Source organism: Phocoena sinus, chromosome 20 (genome assembly GCF_008692025.1).
Source record: "Phocoena sinus isolate mPhoSin1 chromosome 20, mPhoSin1.pri, whole genome shotgun sequence".
NCBI lineage: Eukaryota > Metazoa > Chordata > Mammalia > Artiodactyla > Phocoenidae > Phocoena > Phocoena sinus.
The window spans coordinates 1,047,568-1,071,123 of record NC_045782.1 but is presented as its reverse complement, the minus strand read 5'-3'; the positions used below and the strand labels follow the sequence as shown (position 1 = coordinate 1,071,123).

Sequence of the window (23,556 nt, the reverse complement as noted above, 5' to 3'; positions counted from 1 at the left end):
CCTCCCAGGCTCATGGCTTGGGCTGGTAGAGGGTCCAGGAGGGCAGGGTGAGGGGCCTCGCCGTCTGGCCTCGGGGGCAGGGGCTATGAATTCGAAGGTGGTCTAGGCAGACCCGTACCAGCTTGAAGATGCCCACGGCCTCTGAATGATACTCTGCCGGCAGCCGTGTGAGAGGCGTCCTCAGGGGCGCCGCCAGCATCCCGAAGGCAGGTTCCTGGGGGTACAGGGCAGGCACGTGGGCACAGAGCTGGGACAGACGGACGCGTCTGGGGCACACCAGCCCGGGAAACACAGGTCCCCAGTGTGCAGACGGGTAACCGGCTTGCAGAGGGGCAGACACCGGCATCTCGGTGACAGAGCCCCCACGAGGCCCCCTCGGAGGGCAGGAAATGAGGAGCAGGATGATGTGCTGTGGATCCACCGCTCATTACATTTCTGAAATGTCTCCAAACAGCCACCTCCCGAGCCCCCGAGGGCCCTCCACTGCTATCCAGGGCCCCTGGAGACCCCGGACTCCTCACGACACAGACCCAGCAACTGAAAGGCTCATACCTGATCCCACAGCCGGTGGCCAGGAGCCAGCCCCAGGCTGAGGGCAGTGCCAGTTCTAACTGGGCCTCTGCCAGCCCTTACCTTGAAGTGGCACCGGACAAACTTGGCCATGGGGTAGTTGTTGATATCCAGGGGCAGCGTGACCCGGGGCTCAGCCTGAAGCCGGGGAGTCCGCACGGGGGCCACCCGGGGCATCTGGCCCGTCCTGAGGCCTGTGGACAGAGGAGGCCATGAGGGGCCCGGTCCCCTCGCGCACCCGCTCCCACCACACCGCCTGGCGCCGATGTACCTGCCACTGCTCGCAAGAGCCCAGCCAGCTCCCCCGGGACCTCCAGGTGCCCCACAGCCACCACCTGTCGCTTGCTCAGCTCCTGGGGGTGCGGCACAGGGTGAGGAAACAGGCCTGCTGCTCCCCCACCTGCCGGCCTCCCTTCCTGTCCCCTGCGGCCACCCGGACCCCGCACCCACCTCCTGCCCCCGTAGCCGCACCTCCGCCACCCAGAGCCTCCGCTCCGCCCTCGGCTGCAGGAGAGCAGACGGTCAGGGTGGGCAGTGGCGGGCAGAGGCGACGGCCCCAGGCCCACCTCACAGACGGGGGGCAGAGGCGCGGCCAGAGAAACGGGGTGTGGGAAAAGACAGCGAGAGAGACACAGGCAGAAGGCACAGAGTGACACTTTGGGAAGGAGAGACGCACAGGATTTCTGGGAAGTACCGGAGAGACGTGTGACAGGGCCCCTCCCTGGCGCCCACAGAACCTCCAGTAAAGGCGCAGCTCCTCGGGGCTTTGGGGTTATGTCTGTCTGTCTGGCGATGCGTTATACAACAATAAGCCAAGACTGGCACGGAGGCAAGAGCGCCACCAAAGCCGGTGCTGTTCAGGTCGCCAAATTCTAATCAGGCCCGGTTACTGGGGCCCCTGCCGTGAGCCCCGCACTAGCCACACCCTTCCCATGCAGCCTCTCATTCAACTCCCTGCACATCCCCAAGGGGTGGTGGGGAGATTGCGGCTACAGAGGGCCCAGCGGGGATTCGAACCCAAGCCCGCCCCGGCCAACAGTCTCCGCCTGGGGCCAAGTGCTTCCTCCCCGTTCCTGCTGCCCTCTCCACCCCCGGAGCCCGACGGGGCAGGCCCAGCTCCTGGGAGGAGGGCGAGGGGCCGGCCTGCAGCACCTTGAGGTGACGCTGGTGGCTTGTGCACGTGTGCACCAGGGCCCGGAACTTCACCAGACGCCTCCTCATCTGCCGATACCGCTGCCTGGGGGTGGGGAGGAAAGAAGGGTCTGGGTAGGGGGGTTTCGGGGCAGGGGTCATGAGTGACCAAGGGGCAGAGACACCCACACCCGCCTTGCTTGGGTATCAGTGCCCACACTTCACTCCGGGGCCCTCTGCACAGAGGGAAACAATCTCGGAGAGGGGCAGTGACCTGGCCAAGGTCACACGACAACGTGAGTGGCAGGACCTGGATTAAACCGTCTGGACCATGTACCTCCAATCAGGTTGTAGTCCCAGGGTATGGGACGTGCCGGGGAGAGGGGGGCCCTATTGGCTGGAGGAATTCCCACCCACCAGTCACAAGGACCAGGGGGTGGGCGGGAAGGACATCCAAAAGCAGAGACACAGAGAGTCTGGTCACCCTTCCTGCAGAGGCCCTACTCTCAGCTTGCATGCCTCCAGGAACAGGGAGCTCACTACCCAAGTTCAGGCTCGGCCTTCCCAGAGCCTAGCCGTTGGACTCCAGGGAGTCCTGCCCTCTCTGGGCCACACCTGGCCAGGTAGCCACGGGCCCGGCTCTGCAGCAAGATGATCTTGCGGCGCAGGGAGCGGAAACGCCGCTGAATGAAGAAGCCGCGGAGGCAGCGCTGCAGCGTGACGGCTGCCCGGTTCAGGACGTGCTCCCGCATGCCCTCCAGCAGCTGGTGCAGGTGCTCCTTCAGGAACAGCTGAGGGCAGGAGGCAAGGACTGAGGCAGGGGAAGGCCACGTGACTGCCTGGAGGCCCCCTCCCTCTCCAGAAGTCCATGGAGGCAGACAGACAAGGCAGCCCTGGCGTAGGGTGGAGGATGTGCTGGGTCTGGAGAGGCGGGGGAAGGCGGGATGGTGAATTAGGCAACAGCCGGGAAAAGTCCGGAGGTAGGATAAGCATCCATTTACCAGCTCGACTGGATGGCCTCTGGGACAGTAGCCTGCAGCCTGAGTGTTTCTGAGCCCACAGGCTCCAGCCGTGGGGCACCCAGGGGCCGAGTGCCGGTAGCACTTACCTTGCTGACGCCGACGCGGTACATGTTTGGCGTGACTGTGCACAGGCGGCTCAGCACGGACACACACATGTCCCCACTGGCTGGCAGGTTGTGCTGGAGGGACACTAGACAGCGGTACCTGCAGGGCCCAAACCCAGCGTGGGTCTGTGGGACCCACCCGGTCAGCCCCTGTCTCCCGGAAGCCCGAGTCCCAGCAGTGCCTCTACTCATAGTGTCCTCTAACCAGAAAAAGGCTTTCCGTCCTCAAGACTCTGCTGAGGTGGCGCAGGGATTAAGAATCCACCTGCCAATACAGGGGATATGGGTTCGATCCCTGGTCCGGGAAGATCCCACATGCCGCGGAGCAACTAAGTCCACGCGCCACAACTACTGAAGCCCGCGCGCCTAAAGCCCGTGCTCCACACCACAATGAGAAGTCCGTGCTCTGCAACGAAGGGTAGCCCCGCTCGCCGTAACTAGAGAAAGCCCGCACGCAGCAATGAAGACCCAACACAGTAAAAAATAAATAAATAAAATTAAATAGAATAAAAGAGGCCTTAAAAGTAAGCTCAGGGCTTCCCTGGTGGCGCAGTGGTTGAGAGTCTGCCTGCCGATGCAGGGGACACGGGTTCGTGCCCCGGTCCGGGAAGATCCCACATGCCGCGGAGCAGCTGGGCCCGTGAACCATGGCCGCTGAGCCTGCGCTCCGCAGCGGGAGAGGCCACAACAGTGAGAGGCCCGCGTACCGCAAAAAAAAAAAAAAAAAAGTAAACTCAAAAATTATGAAAATTAAAAAAAGAAAATACTGAGCAACCCGAAAACTGTAATAAATTGTTTCAGTAGAATAAGGTGATTTACCGCCATCTGCTGGAAACTTGTCAAAATAACTATTAAAATTACTGCTCTTTAGAATCTACACACACAGAATAAAAGTATGAAAAAATACAAAACAGTAAATACACGTTCCATATAACAGCTGGCACGTGCTGGCCTCGTGTACCGCACAGTCCGAGCAACACTGCGTGGCAAGCCCTATTCATCCTGGGTTGCGTAATCCTAGGGCCACGGTGGGCTGGGAAGGGGTCTCTGGAGCTCAGAACCACCCTGACCGAGGTACCTGTCGATGAACGCCTGGAAGGGCAGCCGCACCGGAAAGCCCTCCTTGCGGATCCGCACAGTCTCCAGCACCCCCGAATAGCGTAGCTGGGCCATCACCACATCTGGCTCAAAGAGGCCTGGCTCCTAGGGGAAGGCTCAGATAGGGAGCCTGCACATCGGCCCAACAGATGGAGGGCCAGAGAGGCAAAGCCACTCACCCAAGGTCACACAGCATGGGGAGAGGACTTGGCTCCCCCAGGGACCTCAACCATCACATACCTTCTTGTGGTTGGGCTTCAGGCACCTGACGAACAAGGGGTTACACCTGGGCAGGGGCGGGAGGAGGGCAGTGTGAGGCCCCAGAGAAGGAGGGTGCTTACCCCTGAGGGTCACAGGTGAGGCTGGGTGCCGCGCCCCTGCCACGCCCACCTCTCCATCTTTTCCACCAGATCCAGGAGCGACTGCTGGAACTTAGCGGCCACCGTGTGCGCCTTGTAGAGCCGGGTGACGGAGCTGCTCTTGCCCAGGCGCTGAGGGGCAGCCTGCGGGGCATGGCTGGAGAAGAGGTGTGCCACCACCTGGGCCAGTCAGCAGTCAAGGCGCGGGAGATGGGAGACAGGGATGGGGAGGGACCCAGAGGCAGAAACGATAGAGAGAGAGAGAGAGAGAGAGAGAGAGAGAGAGAGAGAGAGAGAGAGAGGGAGAGAGGGAGGGGGGAGGGAGGGGGGAGGGAGGGAGAGAGAGAGAGACAGAGAGACAGAGAGGGAGGGGGGAGGGAGGGAGGGAGGGAGGGAGGGAGGGAGGGAGGAGGGAGGGAGGGAGGGAGGGAGGGAGGGAGGGAGGGAGGGAGGGAGGGAGAGGGAGGGAGAGTGTGGGAGGGAGGGGGGAGGGAGGGAGGGAGGGAGGAGGGAGGGAGGGGGAGGGAGGGAGGGAGGAGGGAGGGAGGGAGGAAGGAGGGAGAGAGAGAGAGACAGGTAAAGAACAAAAGGCATCAGTCGTTGCACCAGAGTGGTCAGAAAAGTGACCCGCTGGCCCCCTGTCCTCTCGGTGAGGCCGTGTCCTCCCAGCTGGCATACCTCTCAAGCGAGGGTGCTCAGCACTTCCAAGGGGCCCGCCCGTGGCTGGGGAACACACGGGCACTGACTCCGTGCCTGGCCCCGAGGTGGCCTGTTACAGACCTGGCCGTGAACTCTGGCAATGTCCTCAGGGGGAGGGTGCCCGTTCGACAGAGGGGGAAGAGGAGGCCGAGAAGGTGTGGGGATGGAAGAACCGCTCAGGGAGGGACGGGGTGGGGTGAGCCAGAGGCAGGACTGGGGTGGGAGAGGGGCCTAACGGTGGGCTGCGTGCTCAGGCTACGGGGGGCTGGGGTGGCGAGGTGAGGCCCGCTCACCCGTGTCCGGCTCCGCACAAACAGGTCCAGCACATCCTGGCGCACCTGGTCATGGTTCTTGTCCAGGAACTTGTGCACCTGGAAAGGGGGAGCGGCGGGGCAGCTTGGGCTGGACCCCACTCCCACCCCACGCGGCCCCGGGGTGCGTCAGCCTGCCTTCTCCCCTCCTCCCCCCTCCTCCTGACGGTGGGTCAGGGGCTCACAGCCCCGGGTGGCCCTGGCCCTGCCCCTCCAGGCCTCGGCCTCCCTGTCTATCCTAGGAGGGACGGGCCCCTCCCCCTGCTCTGGTCCCCTCCCCTCCCGCCCCACTAGCCTCTCCACCCCAGGGCAGGGGCAGTAGCCACAGCTTCACGTGACCAGTCCACATCTTGGCCCCATCCTCAGTGAGGACACTGTCCTGTGCCCATTCTACGGATGAGGAAAACGAGGCCCAGTGGGGACAGAGGCTCAAAATCCTGGCCTGAGACGGCTCCAGGGCAGGAATGAGCCGAGGTGACAGTGGTGACAGTGACCGCTGATGGGGGCTCCTTCTCATTACACCCGCCCTGGCCCTGGACTTCTCTCACTCGCCCCGTGAGACGGGCACTATTATCATCCCCACTTTCCAGATAAGGAAACTGAGGCTCAGAGAGGTAAAGTGACTTGGCCAAGGTCACACAGCTGAGGATCATCAGGGCCAAAACTGGAACAGGTGCCAGTGTCTCCAGTGGTGGGGAAGGGCACTGGAGGCCATGGTTCTGGGTTTCACCTGGTAGGTGACTTTGCCCGCGTAGTGCTTGATGGTGAACTCGGGCAGTGGCATCTTGGGTTTGGAGTAGAGTGGGTTGGCGCCGTGGTGGTAATGGCACTTCTGCAGAAACGTGTGGTCTGTGGCCTGGGGGTAGGCGGCGGTCAGCGGGTGGACAGGGGCGCGGCATCCCATTCCTCGCCTAGTGACAAATTCTCCAGCCCTGACTGGTCCCCAGCGAGCACCGGGGAGGGGGAACAAGTCCCCGCTGCCCCTGGCTGCCCACTGCTCGGGCTGGGGTGGACTAAGTGGATCCTGAAGACGGGTGTGCTCCCAGCTGCCCCCCATCCAGCTCAGCTGTCTCTGCACGCTCTAGTCCCACTGCCCAGAGCACCCATCCCACCCTTGTGTTTTCCAATCGGAATCTGAGGCCCAAGCACAAGGTCACCTCCTCCAGGAAGCCTTCTATGACTTCCCAGGCTGGTGCAGCCCCTCGTCCCGAGCCCCCATCCAGCCTCAGTCACCCCAGGTTTGAATGGCAGGTTGGGAGTCCTGAGCTTCCGACCCCACGCCAGAGCAGAGAGGAATGCAGGACACGAGGCTCAGAGACGTCCAGCGTCCTGAGCACGCTCACCTGGGGGAAGCAGCACTGGTCGTCGAGGATACGCAGGATGCCGTAGGGCTTCAGCGAGATGAGGCTGATGCAGGGCTGATTGTCGGCGAAGGTGATCTCCTGCCAGTCCATCTGCTCGCGGATGTACTCCTCCTGCAGGCGGCGGGCCTCTGCCTCCGAGCCCCGGGCCCCTCCCAGCCCGTCCCCCAGGCGGACGCCATCCGGGGACCTGGCCAGGGCACCCCCGCGTGCACGCCTCCCAGCCCAGAGAGCTCACTCCCCAGCGGGGCCACATGAACCACCTCCTCCGGGCCCTGCTCCTCCCCCGGCCTGGAACAGCCCTGCCAAGGGTGAGGAGGACCCCGCAAGGGGCTCTTCTCTGCGCTCAGCAGTCCCCGCACCTGCCCTTCCATAACACAGGCTTTCGCGTGTGCTGGTTCCCAGCACAACCCATCTGCCTCCGAGGAAGCCCAGCGGCCAGTGGGGACGGGACAGAGAGTGACGGAGGACTCTCACCTGCTCCTCCCGGAAGACAATCTTGTTGAAGAGGTACTGGAGGCTCTCGTTTGCATAGTTGATGCACAGCTGCTCGAAGCTGTTGAAGCTCAGGTCCTGCCGGGCGTGTGGTGAGGCTGGGCCCGGCCCCTCCGTGGCCAGCAGCCCGTCCGTCCCACCCAGGGCCTGCCCACCCCCCCACCCCCGCCCCCCGTGCAGACTCCTCCCTGCCTTCTGCAGTTTCAGCAAACTGGAGCCCCGCCCACAGAACCCCTGCCCAGAACCCTCGGTGGCTCCGACTGCACACAGGTGAGAACCTGACGGTCCCATGCAAGGTGGCACATGCAGTGTCTGAAGCCCCAGGCTCTGGAACCTTCTGCCTACGTTCCAATCCTGGCTCTGCCACTTTCTAAGCCCCCCATGCCTGAGTTTCCCCACCTGTAAAATGGGGATAACGACAGTGCCCACCTCACAGGGTGGTTGTGAGGATTAAGTGAACTAATATGCAAAGCGCTTAGAACGTCAGCTGGCACACAGCAGGTGCCACGGGAGCCTCAGCTGCCACTTCTGTTGTTCTGATTTTGCCTGTCTCTCTCCATGCCCCCCACCCTAACCACCCAGATGACTTCCACCTCCCCAGACACCACGGCCCACACCTCTGAGCCTCCGCATAAGCTGTTCCCTCCACCTCAAATGCCTTGGCTGGTTTGTAAGGAATTAGCTCAGGACGTCTCCTCCGCCTCCAGGAAACCTTACCTGATGCCTGCCCAGCTAGGGCTCTGCTCCAGGCTCCCCCAGTGCCAGGCTGCCTCTGTTACAGCTCTGACCACATGTGTTCGTCAGTGTTCATCCTCATCCCACCCAGTCCCTCCTGGAAGCGCCCCGAGGTCGGGGCCCAGATCTGGTTCTTTCTGGGGTCCCTGGTGCTGCCCACAGGGCCTGCCGCCCGGAGGCCCCAGGGAGCGCTTGTGGGCGAGCAGAGGGAGATGATCATAGGGGAGGGCCCTGAACAGGTGACGGTGCAAGAGCGCCCCCGGGGCCCCACCTCGAAGCCATAGATGTCCAGGATGGCGATGGACAGCGCGTCCTGCTGCGGGGATACCAGTGCGTTGACCCTGGCGATGAGCCAGCCAAAAAGCAGCGCGTACAGGACCTTGGCGATGGCATCCCTGGAGCAGAGATGGTGTTTGGCGGGGTGGGGGTGGGGGGGCAGGCACAGTGAGGGGGCGGGGCACCTGCGGCTCAGGCGGGAGGTGTGGCCTCACCTGGCATCCACGGCGCTCTCCACGGTCAGGGGGGTGAAGATCTTCTCTCGCATTGTCTCCTGCGGGGGATGCAGCCCCTGAGTGACAGCGGGTTGGCCACCACCTCCGGAAAGTCCCCAGAGGACTGGGGGTGGGGGACGTGGGGAGGGGAGCCGGGGAGATGGTGTGACTTGTCTCAGGCACGAAGTCAGCCGGGGGCAAGACGCCCTCGTCCCCCCTTCTGCCTGGCTTGCTGGTGGGACGAGGGCTGCCGGTCTGAGCGGGAGACAGAGGCAGAAGCAGACACAATGGTGACATCAGCCTGGGGAGGGGGGAGGGCAGGGGTGTGGGAGATACTGGCCCAGCCGGGGGTCAGGGACGGCTCCCTGGAGCAGAGGGTACCTGTGTTGGGGCTTGAGAATCAGTAGGCGTGAAAAAGGGAACAGCATTCCAGGCAGAGGGAACAACCTACGCAAAGGCCCGGAGACTGGTGCCAAATGCCTTTGGGGTCTGAGGTTACCCACCTCTGGGCCAGACCCAGAAGATGGACAGGTTGGGGAGGTGGGGGAGAGGGGCAGGGGGCCCACACAGGACGGGGCACAAAGCAGCTCCGTCCAGGGCTGTCAGGAGGCTTCGATAGCATACCCCACACCCAGGGACTCACGGTCACTTTGAAGGTGATGGCCTTCTGCAGGCCCTCGGGGGAGACCTGCAGCAGCTCGGCCACGGCCTGGATCTCCCGGGCGCTCACCACCGAGGCAACCTCCTGCGCGTCCGTCTGCAAAACACCCACAGGAGTGCATTTTGAGCTAAATAAGCTTTTTATATGAGTTCCTATAAAAAACAGAAACAAGTGAGAACAGCCAGGAAAATTCTAAAACAGAAGAGGAGTACAGGGGTCCCAGGAGATGGTAAAGCATAAAGTTAGAATAATTAAAACACTGTGGGGACAGACACATAGTTCGTAAACAGGTCAACAAAGCACAGTAAAAAAGTCAGGAGTTAGACACAAACATACACAGGAATTTTCAGTATGGGATAAATACGTATTTCTCAAGTTGGGAGACTGAGTCACTATCTAAACAAAAAAACAAGATCCCTACCTTGTACCTTACTAGAATAAATTCCTGATGAACCGGAGATTTAAATATTAAAAAAATAGTCACAGAAACCATAAAAGGTCTTCAAACAATTATAGGCATAGGCTTTTATAATTTTAGAGAGATAGATCTCTAAAATGATAGAAAGTCTAAAATTTCTATAAGACTTGATAAATGAAATACCTGAAAATAATTTTTTTAATCTGCATAGCAAAAAACCCCACCAAAAACCGAAACAGCAAAAAACCTGTAAACAATCAAAATATAAATGATAAACCAGAAAATATATTTGCAATTCACCCTAGAGACAAAGGGCTGATTCCCTTAACGTATATAAAGAGCTCTCATACGTCAATTAGAAAAAGATGAACAACCCCCAAAGCGGAGAAGAAGACCAAATGATCTGTGCTTCTGGCTGTGAGCCGGCGGTATTTCAGCCAGTTCTTCAGCCTCCAGAGGACGCCCATGTCCCAAGGGAGCGGGCCGTGCGGCCATGGTGTCCCCTCACCTCATACTTCTCAAAGTAGACGTTGCCCAGGTGCAGGATGGAGGCCAGGATGCGGAAGATGCTATCCTGGTCCTCGGCGCTGAAGCCCAGCACCTCCATGGCGGCCAGCAGCCGGCGGAAGTCGTCCGCGTCGCTCTTCCCTGAGATCTCACAGTTCCCACCCTGGGCGAGGGCAGGGCAGGGGTCGGGGACCCTGGGTGGGGGCCAGGAGCCCTCAAGGTCCCTGCTCTGCCCCGGCCTGCAGTGTGGCCGGGTATCCCAGTTCTCCTTCTACTCCTGAGGGCCGGAGGCTCCGAGCGGGCACCGCACACCAGGCCCTGTGCTGAGGGCTTCGTGTACATTTCCCTCTTCTAATCCTCACACACCCCTGCAAAGCGGGACTGTGCTGTCCCCATTTTACAGACGACGAAAGTGAGGCTCTGGAAGGAAGTGTAGTCACTCCAGGCCACTTAGTTCTATTCTAGGCTCCAGAAAAACAAAGAATCAGGTCAGCCTCCCCTACCCTGGCCTTGGACCCCAAAGACACCTGTCCCCCTTGCCACGATGAGACATCGCCAAGTCCAAACACACCCTCCCAAACCTCCATCACCTTCGCTGGCCATCAGGACGCCACGACTTGGCTCTCTCGGCTCACACGGAGTGATGGGGGGAGGGGACCAGGCCAAGGGCCCTCAGATGCCTGCTGGCTCTCACCTGGTTCAGGTAGTAGTAGGTCTCGGCCTCCTGCAGGCTGAAGGCCTGCCGGAGCTGGGCGGGCAGCCCAGCCAGCAGCTCATAGAAGATGTGGTAGTTCCTCTCGTTTTTGGCCTGTGGAGTGGGTTGGAGGCTGCAGAGAGGGGAGCCGCCGACCTAGGTGACCCCCGGACACACGTACAAGCCCAGCTATGCCCACAGATACAAGTACACACACGGGCCTCAGGTGAGACGGGTGCCCCTGTGACGAGTGAGCCCCAGCCTGGCACTGGCGGGGGGTTGGGGGGACCCTGGTGTGGTGGTGGGGCGGGGCTTTGGGCAGGATTTAACTCTGCTTGGAGAAATGAAAGAAAGGTGGCCCTTTTCACATGTGTACCAGCTACACAAGTCTCTGCACACGTGTGTCCACGGACCAGACGTGTACTCGCAGGGCCAGCCAGGGTGGTGGGCACAGACTGTGGCCAGGCCTCAAGCCAGGCCCTTGGGACACAAAGGGGAACACGGCAGACAGAAGCCCCTGGCCTCATGGGAGCCCACCTGCCGGCCAGGGGAGACAGACCCTCAGCAGAGCACCGTGAGTGGCGAGAAGCGCTCTGCAGAGAAACAACGCAGCCAAGGGGGTGGGCAGTGGTGGGGGGTGGGGGTGGGGCTGCATTTCTTCACCGGGGCCGCCTCCCTGGGGCGTGACCTTCAGCGAAGACTTGGAGGAGGTGAGGGGTTCGGCCATGCAGCTGTCTGCGGGAAGAGTGCTCCAGGTAGAAGGAACAGGCGCTGTGAAGGCCTTGTGGCGGGATGGGGCCAGGTGTGCCTCAGGGCCAAGGACGGGGTGCGGGGGAGGGGAGGAGACGCGGCCACAGGCGCGCGCGCGCGCGCGCGCACACACACACACACACACACACACACACACACACACACACAGCCCGAGCCTCGACCCCACCCTGACACACCTGAAACACGATCCTGGATTTCTCGAGCAGGTACTGCGAGGTTATGGCACCAGAAATCACGCTCCTGGAGAGGGAGCAGAGTCAGCTACGCTGGGCACCGTGCACGCAAGGCCCCAGGGGGGCTCCGCCGCGGCCCACTCACCCTTCCAGAAAGATCTCCACAAACTTCCCAAAGCGGCTGGAGTTGTCATTCCTGACAGTTTTGGCGTTACCGAAGGACTCCAGGAGGGGTGTGGCCTCCAGGATCTGGGCGCCAGAGGAAGACTTGGGCATTGCGGGGAGCCCGCGGGGGCCTCCCCAGGTCCCCCACCGCTCACCCCATGCTGCCCGCCCCACACCGCACAAGCGTGCGCACACGCACCCCCAATACCTTTATCTTCAGGAGCCGCCAGCACAGGGGAGGAGGGCGGGACAAGAACAGAAGCGGGTCACCCGCGGGACCGACCGGCTCCCCCCAGGACGCCGGGGGCCTCCGACCGCGGAGGGAGTGGCCGAGCCCTCCCGGCCCGGCCCGCAGGCAGGAGAGCCGCCAGCTGAGAGCAAACCCCGGAGCCTCAGAGCCCCAGGTGTCTGGGCTCGGGGACCACGGCATGGCCCGAGGTGGGGGGTCTGCTGGGCCTTCCTGCCAAAGGGCTCTGGGGGTGTTCTTGCCCCCCTTCCCAGCCACCACCGGCCATGAACCACCCAGTCTCCTGGAAAGGCCTCCTACCTGCCCCTCCTGGCTCCCTCCAGGGGTCCTCCACAACCCTCGGGAGGTCCCGTCCCCCACCCCTGGCTCCCACCCCTTGGGCTCCAGGCCCTGCACGGCCCAGCCCCATCTCCTGTCCCCTCCCCACTCTGCCCAGCACTGCAGTCCCCTGACTGTGCCCGCGCCAGCCTCTGGGCACTGGTGCTCTGCCCCCCTGCAGCCCTCAGCCCTTCGTACGTCCATGTCTCTCGCTAGAGCGTCAACCCAACAGGCAGGACTCTTGTGAGCGCAAGCCTGGTGTTCAGCCACCCACACAGGACCTGGCAGCAGGAGGCTCTCAACAAACACCTGCTGGCGGCGGGGGTGGGGGTGGGGGAACCTCCCTGGTGGGCCAGCGGTTAGGACTCCGCGCTTCCACTGCAGGGGGTGCGGGTTCCATCCCTGGCTGGGGAACTAAGATCCCCACGTGCCGCACTATGCGGCCAAAACATACCAAAAAAAAAAAAAAAAATCTGCTAAATGGATGAAATGGGGGATGGCATTCTATGAGAGCAGAGCCGCCAGGGTGCTGTAGCTGATCACAGCACCCACTTACTAGGCACCTACTGCGTGCCAGGCCTCTTGCCCCAGTTCACAGCATCGTTAACGATCCTCCGAGATCGGGGCTAATATCGCTCTTGCTCACAGATCAGGAAACTGAGGCCGGGAGAGGGGAGGCAGCGCGCTCGGGACGCCAGGGTCGGAAAGAGCGAGGGCCCAGAGCACCGCAGCCCATATGCTCGGCGATGTAAGCAGTGCTCTCTCGGGCTGCGTCATTTCCTCAAGATAAACTCTTAGGGGAGAAGTAGGGGGCCCGGTGTGCACAGAAATAATACACTTTACCTTGGGGACGATGCCAGTTCCCTCCACCTGCTCACCCACAGTATCGCTCAGTCCCAGAAATACTGCGCCCACCGTACAGAGGAGTGGACTAAAGCCCAGAGAGGCCTGGGGGCCGGCCTGGGGGTGCTTAGGGAGTCAGGGTCCACCTGTCCCTTAGCCTGGGTGTCCCTTGTGGGCACCTGGGGGTGGGTTCTCTCCTCTAGTGCCCAGCACAGGGCAGGGCACACAGCCAGGGGTGGGAACACCTGGCCCCGTGGGGCCGTGCAGCCCAACCCGCGGGTGCGCCGGTGCCTGTGCCCCGGGCTGAGCAGCATTCAGCCACCCCGAGCCCCTACCCCAGGAAACCCTTGTCTCGTTCCCAGCCCAGAGATGGAGCCTGTGGCCCAGACCTCGGCTGATCAAGGCACGCCTGGGTCCAGTGAGGACGCGTGGCCAAAACCAGTCCAACAGGAGGGAGCCCTGAGACTTCCTGGCCCGGTGGGCAGTGTGGGCCGTGGTGCTGTGGCATCATCGTGGTGACCACAGGAGACAGATGAGCGTGATGTCCGAACGTGCGGGAGGGTGGGGCCGAGACAAGGGACGTCGTCTAAGACCCTGGACCCAGCCTTGCCTGAAACTGACCCTAGACCCAGACCGTCCGACTGCAGGAGCGGCTCAACAGCGGCCAGGAGGTGAGTCCACGGTCACCCCAGCCAGCAGGCACATCTTCACAGCTCCTCTCTGCCCGGCCCAACCCCTCAGACCCAGCCACGTCCCGCGCCTCCGCCATCCTCCCCGAACCCTGCCGAGACAGCCCCCCGCCACGAACCTCAGACCCCAGCCCCTCCACCCCATCACTCTGGGACACTGGGCAAGTCACTACCCTCCCAGGCCTCAGTCTTCCAGCTCCCAGGGCTGCCGCAAGGCTCTGGTGCTGACAGAGCGGAAGGTTCCCCGCACACAGGGGGTGCCTGACGCACACGGCTGCCTGCCTACGCAGCCAGTCCTCCCAGGAGTCCACTCTTAGAGGCCTGACCCCTGGCCTGGAGCAAAGGGATGATCTGGTTGGCCTCCAGGAGACCCAGGCTGGGATGGGAGGGGCTGGCAGGCCAAGGTCGGCATCAGAAGTGGCCTGCCAGGAAGTGACCTCTCCTGACCACAAAGCCTGGGCTGACCCCCTCCTCACCGAGGGCCCAGCAGCCCCTGCCCAGTGCCCCCAGATCACCTGCAGAGGTCGCCACCAGCTAGGACACTGTGGCCACTGCAAACCTCTGGAGGGGTGGGCCAGAGCCTGAGCTTCACGTTCTGTAGTCTGAGCTGGCGGGCCTCAGTCTCTGCCCCACCTCCCCTGAGCTCCAGGCTCCTGGCACATCTACCGTCTCACGCCACCTGCGCGTGGATGCCCCGCAGACCCTCAAGGGCACCTGCGTCCTCTCTCCATATCCTGCCCCTCAGCTGCTGGCTGCTCTTGTGACTCAGGCCGAATGCCTGGGGCCAGCTTGGGTCAGCTGCCAGCTTGCCAGCCCCGTCGGGTCCCTCACCAAGTCCTGGAACCGCACCCAGGCCAGCTGTGCTCACCAACACCACTGTCACCTCTCTGGTTTGAGCCACCATCCTCCCTCGTCTGGATCACACGCTGCCCCCCTGCCGACCCAGCACACCACACCTGCTGGACCCCAGGGCCTTATGCACCTGCTCTTCCCCAGATGTCTGCAGGTCCCACTGCCTTGCCTTCTCAGCAGGACCTGCCCTGACCCCCACGCCTGAAATCGCAGTCCCCAACATGCCCCATCCTCCCCCCATGCTTCCCTGCAACTTACCCCTTTCACATACACAGAATTTACCTGCCTATTTTCCTTTCTGTTTCCTACACTAGAACAAAATTCCCACAAGATGGGAACATTTATCAAGCTGTGTTGCTGCTGCCTGCTCCCCAGAGCCTAGCCTGGGCCTGGGACACAGCAGGTCCTCGGGAAACCGTTACGGAGGTTCTGACGTTCTTGGGTTCAGAGAACTCAGCTCTCTAGGCAAACCTCCAATGCTGCAGGCCCCAGCCAGGCCTTCTCAGTGCCCCAGCCTCTCCTGACCCTACACTGGCCATCACACACATTCGGGCCTGTCCTGCCTCTTTCACGACCATGAATGTGAGGCCAGGCGGGAGGAGTGGACGACACCCCCTGCCCATGTGGCCTCTGCTGGGGCCGCCCCAGGGGGCTGGAACGCAGAGCTGCAGGGGAAGGCAAGCAGGAGAGAACTCCCGGGAGGGGAGGCAGCAAGGGCCCCAAGTCCTACGAGGCCTCTCTGTGCAGCCCTGGGCTCGGCCGCCCATCCTCCAAGTGGGGCCACAGAGTCTTGCCTCTCGAGGAGCACGATGGGGCGCTGGGCTGAGGGTCCTGGGGGGACAGACGCACCTGCCGTGTGACGCCCCGTTTCTGGTTCATGGCCGCCAGGTAGCGCAGAATCAGCTTCGTGGCCTCAGTTTTTCCAGAGCCGCTCTCTCCGCTGACCGGCCAGAGGGGCAGAGTGAGCTCCAGCCTGTTCACGGCCTCTTCTGGGCGCTCCCCTGACCCCGCCGTGACACAGGAAGACACGGGCAGGCAGGCCGGCCCCCAGCCCCTCCGCTGCCCACCTGATGATTATGCACTGGTTCTGTTTGGCATCGAGCATTTTGGCGAAGGCGAGATTTGCAATTGCAAAGAGGTGCCTGGAGAGACAGGCCACAGGCGTTCCTGGGCCAGGCCCTGCTGGGGCTCCCAAACCTCCCATGGGATGGGCAGGGGGATACCTCTGCCTAGCCGAGCAGCCAATCCTGCCACACCCCACCCTCGGGAAATGCTCCCCGCAAGGCTCCCCACCCAGGTCTGAGCCACAGTGGCCTCCAGCCCACAGCGGGCTGTGGCCAGGCTCAGGGAGAGGCTGCCGGGCTCCCCACCGCCACCCACCACCCACGGCTGAGGGGCAACCAGGGACTTGCCAAGCTCAGACAGGAACCCAGGAGACCCCGGGGAAGCCCCCTCCCCCAGCCCTGAAGACACTCACGGGGAATTCTCGGCCAGGGCCCGCCCTCTGTACTGCTGCACCTGCTCCAGCCCGTAGATCCCAAACATCCGGTACGGGTTCACCGACACCAGGATGCTGCCGATGTACGTCTGCCGGGCAGACGGTGGCCTCAGGGCCCGTCTGTGTCCCTCCCTCCCCCACTCCTGGGAGCCGGGATCCCTGTCTCATGGGGACAGACGTCTGGCTGCCTGGCCCTGGTGTCTGCACCCTGGGCCCCCAGACTGCTTGGTGGGTCGTGCGCTCTGGTTGTGGAGTGTTAGGCACTGAACCAGGCTGAGGCTGGGAGGAGGGTGGAGCACGCAAAGCCCCACAGCCACGACCCCACAAGGGTGCCTGCTTCCTTTGTTCATAGTTGGGGCCCGCCCCCTGACCGTCCCCCCACCCCCGGGCCCCAGGTGTATGGCTCCCAGGACTCTGGAAGCGTTACCCATTGGGCCCCTCGTGGGGGTCACACGCTTCTGGGTTCCCTGTCTCCAGGCCTCTATGCCTCTATGTTTTAGGACTTTGGATTATAGCGCTCCCAGCTCTTGAATGCTGTGCTCAAATAGTAGAAACTCCAGGGTTCAAACCAGATGCCACAAGTCTGGGGCGAGCAGGGGAAATCCACGCTTCCCACTGCAGCCCCAGGAGGCAGGGAGGCAGCTGCCCTCAGACCCAAGCCCAGGGTGGTCAGCCCCAGGCCTTACGTAGATGAGGTTCCGTTCAAATCTGGTCTTGAGGTTGGCCAGCACGGTGGTCTCCTGGAGGTCTCTGCGAGGAGATGGAGAGAGGCAGTCAGGGCCCACCTTCCCCTCAGGGTAGGGCCTTGGTCAGAAAAGCCTGCGTTCAAGTCCCGTCTCTGACACCAACCAACTGTGAGGCCTCGAGCAAATTACTTAATCTCTCTGTGCCTCAGTTTTTCTATCCATCCAATGGGTATGATAATCACTGTTCCCACCTCGCTGGGGTGGGGGATGCTCTCAGGTAGCAAACGTGAAGGCTGTCACTGTGATTGGATAATGACATTGACCGGCACGACCCTCACGTCTGAGGCACCTCCAATGTGCCAGCACCAGCACACCAAAAGCCACCCCACAGCATCCTGTGGGCGACACACTGAGGCAGAGAGGCTGAGTGTTTGCCCAGGTCCCAGCTAATAAGCGCCCATCTGAATTACTGGGCCTTTTTGACACTGCCTGAGCCTCGCCTAACAGGGGAGGAAGCAGGCTCTGAAAATGCTCCAGGAGGTGAGGGGCACCCCGGTGGGAGGCGGTGACCACTCACCGACCCGCCACCCCCACTCACTCCAGCTGCGTCATGTCCTCCACGCCGTCCTCCCGGCGCTGCTCGCGTAACCGTGTGGACGGCAGGTTGCGGATGGAGTGCATCTGGGGAAGACAACCTGTGGTCAGCCAGCCAGAGGGTGCCTGCGCGTGGCCTCCCGGCTTGGACATGGCCAGGACCCACTGTCGTGTGGAGGAGGGAGCCCTGAGGCCGGGCCGGCCGGGTCCTATGGGCTGTCTGCCTCGGAACACAATGCTTAATTCCCAGGGACACGGCCGGCCTCAGCGCTGCCCGTCTTCCTGAGGGTCCTGCCAGGGGCTGAGCACACGCACAGGGGCACTGCTCCCTCTGCCTGGCCAGAAGGCCTCCCACCTCACGTTCTCCCAGGTTGAACCCCAGGTCTGCCTATGTGACAACTAGGAGAACACCCGCATCTGGTGCCTGGGGCCTCCAGAAGGACCGGGACTTTCGCGTGTGGCGCCGCACCCCGCGCAGGGCAAACGCAGACCCACACGCACAGACCCACAGGCAACGGTGCCTGCGGCCCAGATGCCCCCACGCCCACCCGTGGTCTCGCACAGGGCTTGTGGACGTGCCTGCTGGCCTGCGGTCCCTGCGTGGAGGCACACACAAGTGCGGGCATGTGCTCTCAATGTCCCTCGGACAGGTCCTCATGTGACAGGTGTCCCCGCACCTGGTGGTCTCGAGACGAAAGTCCCGATGCCCCCTGTGGGCTGCAGGCCCACTACTGTGCCCTGGTAGTGTGTACACTTGACCCCGCAGATACCACGCCTGCCCGGGCCGTGGCGCACGCACTCACATGCTCTCCTCGTTGAGCTGTGGAGCGCCCGAGCACACGTCCCAGGCCCGCACGTGACCCGTGTGACTGCGAGCACACTCGTGAGCCCGCCTGTCCTGCCTCTCGGGTCCAGCCTACACCCCTCCCTGAGCGGAGAGGAAAGGGGACACCGGGAGGCAGCCCGCGTGCTAAGTAGGGCACAGCGGGTATCACCCCAGAGGCCCTGGCCTCCCGCCCACCCGCCTGCCCATGTGCGCCCGTGGCCGCAAACCCTGAATAATTCAGCCACTCACGTATTCCAGGGTGAGGAGGGCCCACGCATCCTTGCCCCTCACCCCCGGGCGCTTGGCGCCCCGCTCCTGCAGCGCTGCGGCCCACACAGCCCGGGGCACCCGCCGTTGGGGCCAGGGCCCCCCCAGCAGCCAGGGCGCCCCGGTCGCCATTGATGGGCCCGTTGGCTGCCGGCTCCACGGGGCACCGTCTGCAGAGGCTGAGAAACGCCCGCCACCCCTGCGTGCCCCGCCCACCCCAGGCGTCCCGGGGGAGGCTCCGGTGACCACCCCCCTCCGCTGAGGGCCACCCGGCACCGGGCTCGTGTTCCGCCGCGAGCGTGGCAGCCAGGCACGGGCTTGGCACCCCTCAAAAGGGCTGCCTGCCCCACACCCTGCAGGGGCCCAGACAGGCTCCCGGCTCAGCCGTGATCCACTGTGGGACCTTCTGGGTCTTGGCTTCCCCACTGTGCAGTAAAGAAACTGGAAGGTTGGTTCCTGAGCCCTCACCTTTGGACAGTCCAGAACCCTGCAGCCCGGGGGACTGCCCTTAGGCAGGAGCCCCAAAGAGGCAGAAGACCCAGTTTGGGGGAGAGTCAGCAGCAGGCAGAAGGAACAGCATGAACGTGAACGCGGGGATGGGCCAGGGTGGGTAGGCAGGGTCTGCAGTTTCGTACGGAGCCAAGATCCCTGCGGGGGGCTCTGAGTGGACGTGCCATCCAGATCGGACGAGGACAGGACTGCTTGGAGCCCAGACTGGGACAAGATCCCTTTCTCCAAGTGCCTGGGGTCAGTTTCTGGCATCTCTGTCCTCTGCCTGCCTGTGCCGGGCATCCCCTTGTTCAATCCCCCAGAAGCTCTGGGAGGCTGTTCTCCCCAAGCTACAGATGGGAAGACTGAGGCCCAAGCAGGCAGCAGTTCGCCAAGGTCCCGAGACTGTCTCCTGCCCCGTTTCCCAGGATGGAACCATAAGCCCTCCCTCTAACCTGTGCCCCCATACCTTGTTCCACCGGCCTTTGGGGCCGACCTTTTCCCCGGGGCCCCCAGGGGGCAGGCCGGCAGCTCCAGGGCCCAGGCGGCAGGACGGGGGGCGAGCGTGTACTCGTGTGCAGGGTTGATGGGCCTCCGCCGGCAGCCACAGGCGGGACCAGAGCAGACTCCAGGTTCTCAGCCTGGGCTGGGGCTCTGGCTCCTGGATGGGAGGCTGCAGGGTAGCGGGACAAGCTCGCTGGAAAGAGCTCAGCTTCTGCACACGAGGCATGACCACAGCAAAACGCCCAGGGCTTGCCTGGAGCCATTCACCCGCCTTGGGCAGGGGTCCCGGGGCCCCAGAGGGCGCCAAGGGGGCTGGGGCCCTGGGCAGCGTCCCCCAGCGGCGCCATGGTGGCCATGTGGCCCTCATCTGGTCAGAGGCGGCCAGCGGGTAGGAGAAGCTGGGCCTCAGTGCTTTCCGCTCTGAGGGGGAATCCTTGGGGGGTGTCAGGGTTGGGGGTTCAGGCTCTGCTGGTGGCTGGGGGTCCGCCGGACAGGCCTCTTCTTCAGGCTTCTTGAGGCTCGGGCTGGCCGATTTGGTCAGCTGTCCAGGCCCTGGGTCGTGATGTCGACCCAGGAGGATACCGGTTGAGTCAGAGGCTGGATCTTCAGGCTGGGCAGCAGGGGACAGCCCTGGGCCTGCGTGCTGGAGGAAGGGGTTTGGGGGTACAGCGGCTTGCCTGGAGAAGCCACGGAGGCTGCCTGGGCCTCCCGGCCAGGGCGAGGGTGGCCGCTGGGTGTCAGGCATGTCCACGTCCCAGCTGGGGGCCAGCGGGGGCACTGTCCAGAGCGTCTCCGAGTCCTCGGGCTCGCGCTGGCTCTCTTGGCGCTCAGGTGCAGGGGCAGCGGCAGCGGCAGCGGCAGCCGCCCGCCAAGACCGAGGGCCGGGCGGCAGGCGGTAGGACTGGCGCGGCCGGGGCTTCACGGCCCTGATGGGAGGCTCGCTGAGGCTGCGCCACGTGCGCGGGAGGCGCGAGGGCAAGTTGAGCGAGCGGTTCCGTGGGCTGGGGCCCAGCAGAGGGGGCGGCGAGGGCGGCCGCGGGGAGCCCAGCACCGGTGACCGGGGTGCGCCCGGGCGCCCCGAGGCTCGGCGCGGAGACGGGGGCTCCCGCAGCGAGCGGGGGCGGCGGGGCGGCGGCGAGAAGGGCGGCCGGAAGGGGCCGCGGCGGACGGAGGGCTGGGGGGACAAGGGCCCCAGGGGCGAGCGGGGCCCCAGGGGTGAGCGGTACCCCAGGCGGGGCGGGCTCCTCAGCGAAGGCCGGGGCGAGGGCCCGGGGAAGCCGAAGGCCGCGTCCCGCCGGCGGGAGCCCCTGAAGGAGAGCCGGGGTCCGGGGAAGGCCAGAGGGTCAGGGGGCCCCTCGGGGCTCACGGGCGGGGGCTCGGCCAAGGCCCACCAGCTGGCCTGGGATGCGAGGGGCACGTGAGCCGGGGCGGCCCAGGGCGGCGGGTGCCGGCGGAGCGAGCCGTAGGGCGAAGCCAGCGGGGGAAGGCCCGGGGGCAGGCCGGCGGGGGCGAGGGCCGGGGCGGGCGGCAGGCTGGGGGCGGGGCTGGGGGCGGGCGGCGGGGACGGCGGACTGCGGGAGTTGTTGTTGTTGCGCGCGCGCGCCTCTGCCCTCCGCAGCACGATGGGCGTGTTGGGCCGCTCGGGGTCCATGCCGGCCAGCTTGTAGCCGAAGCGCTTGTAGGCCGCCTCCCTGACCGCCGGGCCTCGCGCCCGGGCCTTCTGGCTGCTCTTCAGCCGCGGGATGGGCTCCTTTTCCGACAAGGTCTTTTTGAGGAACCGCGCCAGCGAGGTGGCCGGGCGCGGCGCTGGGCGTCCGAAGTCAGAGCTGAAGCCCAGGCCCCGGGGGGCGCCGAAGGCCGAGAGGGCGCGCTGGATGCGGCGCTGCCGCGGCGTGAGGAAGCCCCAGAAGGGGTGGCCGTAGGGCACCGGGGGCAGCGGCGGCATCTCATCCTCTTCTTCGTCTTCGTCCGCGTCTCCCAAGGGCAGAGGGATGTCCAGGGAGGGCGGCAGGGGCACGTCCAACTTCTCCTTCCCAAACAGCTTCACTTGGGGCCGCGGGAAGAGGCGGAACCGGCGGATGAGGGACAACTTGGACCTGGCGGGCTTGTCCATGCCCTGCTGCTCGAAGAAGGCGGCGCTGGGCAGGCGGAAGGACGTGCCCTGCCGCTCGCTGCCCGCCTCCTCGGGCTCCTCCAGCTCCGCGATGTCATCCATGGGGTGGGCATACGGGTTGTGAGGTGACAGGATGGGCGGCGGCACCCACGGGTACGCGAAGGCCGACTGCTCCGGCGGAAGATAGGGCCCCTCGGGCGGGTAGATGGCCTGGTCCCCGCCACCATAGATGCCTTCGGCGTAGGGGACTCCATGGGAGGCACCGTAGGGGACGCTGTAGGGCGGCGCGTAGGGATCCAGGTAGGGTGGCATGTAGGCTTCCAGGTAGGGCGGCGCGTAGGCGGCCAGGTAGGGCGGCGCGTAGGCGGCCAGGTAGGGCGCCCCGTAGGCATCCGGGTAGGGAGCCCCGTAGGTATCTGGGTAGGGCCCGGCATACGGGAGGCCGTAGGCGAGGTCGTAGGGCGGGTAGGGCGGGTAGGGCGGGTAAAGCGCGTCGGAAGGGGCGTAGGAGTCCTGGTAGTAGCCGTGCAGTGGCGCCTCGCCCGCGTATGCGTCGTAGTAGCCGTAGGGAGACGCGAACCCCGATGGGGCCGCGTAGGGGGGCTCGTAGTCGTCGTAGCCATAGCGGTAGCCGTAGTTGGAGTAGAAGGAGCCCCCGTAGTAGTCTGGGCCGTAGTAGTCGTAGGGGTCCTCGGGCGGGTACCCGTGAGGGTTGTCATAGGGCGGCCAGGCTGGGCCGTGGAGGCCGTAGGCGCCCCGGTAGGGCTCCTCCTCATACTGGTACAGCGACTGCCGGTCGTAATAGTCATCACCCTCGCGGTGGTAGTCATAGTACTCGCCCAGGTCCTGGAAGCCCTCCAGCCCGTACAGCGACCTGCGGGAGCCCGAGTGCCGGAACGGGGCCTCGTCCTCGAAGGGCAGGAAGCCCACGGGCTCGCCTGACTCGTAGATGCTGTGGGCGCGCGGGAACCTGCGCAGGCGACCCCCGGGCTGCAGGATCTCGGCGCCCGACGGGAAGGGCAGCTTGCGCGAGCCCACGCGGGAGCCGGAGCGATCCATCCAGGCGTCCAGTGTGGCCTGCGCGCTGCCCGACTCCTCGGCCTTCTTGATGAGGAATTTCTTGGTGAGCCAGTTGATGGCCGTGGACGCCTTGCTGAGCGATTGGGCACGCGGGCGCAGGCGGCCGTAGCCGCGCCGGCCAGGGAAGCGGATCACCATGAAGGACGGCTTCTTGCCCTTCATGGCGCGCTTCTTCTTGCCCACGCGCATCTGCGTCATGAGCTTCGACGTGGACTTGAGCACCGTGCGCGCCTTCTTCTTGCGTTTGGTCTTCTGGGGTCCGGTGTGGAGGCCCCAGAAGAATGCCGACGCGCTCCGGAACTGCCCCTTCTTGGAGATCTTGGGCGTGCGGTCTCGGAAGCCCATGAACAGCCGCGAAGTCCCCTTCAGGCTCCGCTTGGGCTTTTCCGGCTCCGGCGCCTTCTTCCCCTTCTTCCCTTTCTTGGGTTTCTTCTCATCCTCTTCTTCCTTCGCCATGGTGGCCACCTGCTCCCTGCCAGGCCGGCCGGTGTCACAAGCTCAGGGCCTTGGGGACACAGGGACCTGCTGAGTCTCCTGCCTGCGGCTGGACACGCAGCCTCCCCAGGCTCAGAGCAGCTGGGACTGGCCCGGTGGCCGGGGGAGGGACAGCCAAGCTCCTTCTGGCTGGGACCAGGCTTTCAGGAGGGCAGATCCATAATTCATCTCCTCAGGCCCCGCCTAGAATTTCACCCTTGAGCCTGTTGGAAAGCACCTGGGTGTTGTTTATGGGAAGCAGGGGAGGCCTGGCAGGCCCATGCTGGGGAGACTGCGTTGGCCTTAGAACC

The 23,556-nt window shown here is 64.0% G+C and overlaps 1 protein-coding gene across 1 annotated transcript in view; it reads right to left on the bottom strand.

The window, feature by feature from the left end:
- MYO15A (myosin XVA) overlaps window positions 1-23,227 on the bottom strand; it is a 50,497-nt gene extending 27,270 nt beyond the window's left edge. Inside the window, exons 1-30 of the mRNA XM_032617626.1 lie at window positions 22,143-23,227; window positions 19,544-21,998; window positions 17,497-17,579; window positions 16,899-16,962; window positions 16,192-16,301; window positions 15,782-15,856; window positions 15,564-15,654; window positions 11,974-11,979; window positions 11,746-11,849; window positions 11,604-11,667; window positions 10,657-10,770; window positions 9,964-10,125; window positions 9,020-9,133; window positions 8,377-8,435; window positions 8,157-8,280; window positions 7,133-7,228; window positions 6,638-6,769; window positions 6,025-6,150; window positions 5,277-5,354; window positions 4,316-4,464; window positions 4,166-4,211; window positions 3,906-4,030; window positions 2,810-2,927; window positions 2,317-2,492; window positions 1,723-1,807; window positions 1,281-1,324; window positions 1,042-1,057; window positions 842-923; window positions 634-764; window positions 119-214 (exon numbers count right to left, since the gene is read on the bottom strand). Of these exons, the coding sequence (XP_032473517.1) occupies window positions 119-214; window positions 634-764; window positions 842-923; window positions 1,042-1,057; window positions 1,281-1,324; window positions 1,723-1,807; window positions 2,317-2,492; window positions 2,810-2,927; window positions 3,906-4,030; window positions 4,166-4,211; window positions 4,316-4,464; window positions 5,277-5,354; window positions 6,025-6,150; window positions 6,638-6,769; window positions 7,133-7,228; window positions 8,157-8,280; window positions 8,377-8,435; window positions 9,020-9,133; window positions 9,964-10,125; window positions 10,657-10,770; window positions 11,604-11,667; window positions 11,746-11,849; window positions 11,974-11,979; window positions 15,564-15,654; window positions 15,782-15,856; window positions 16,192-16,301; window positions 16,899-16,962; window positions 17,497-17,579; window positions 19,544-21,998; window positions 22,143-23,227 (6,210 nt within the window). The remainder of the gene's footprint in view (window positions 1-118; window positions 215-633; window positions 765-841; window positions 924-1,041; window positions 1,058-1,280; window positions 1,325-1,722; window positions 1,808-2,316; window positions 2,493-2,809; window positions 2,928-3,905; window positions 4,031-4,165; window positions 4,212-4,315; window positions 4,465-5,276; window positions 5,355-6,024; window positions 6,151-6,637; window positions 6,770-7,132; window positions 7,229-8,156; window positions 8,281-8,376; window positions 8,436-9,019; window positions 9,134-9,963; window positions 10,126-10,656; window positions 10,771-11,603; window positions 11,668-11,745; window positions 11,850-11,973; window positions 11,980-15,563; window positions 15,655-15,781; window positions 15,857-16,191; window positions 16,302-16,898; window positions 16,963-17,496; window positions 17,580-19,543; window positions 21,999-22,142) is intronic.
- Window positions 23,228-23,556: the final 329 nt, after the last annotated feature.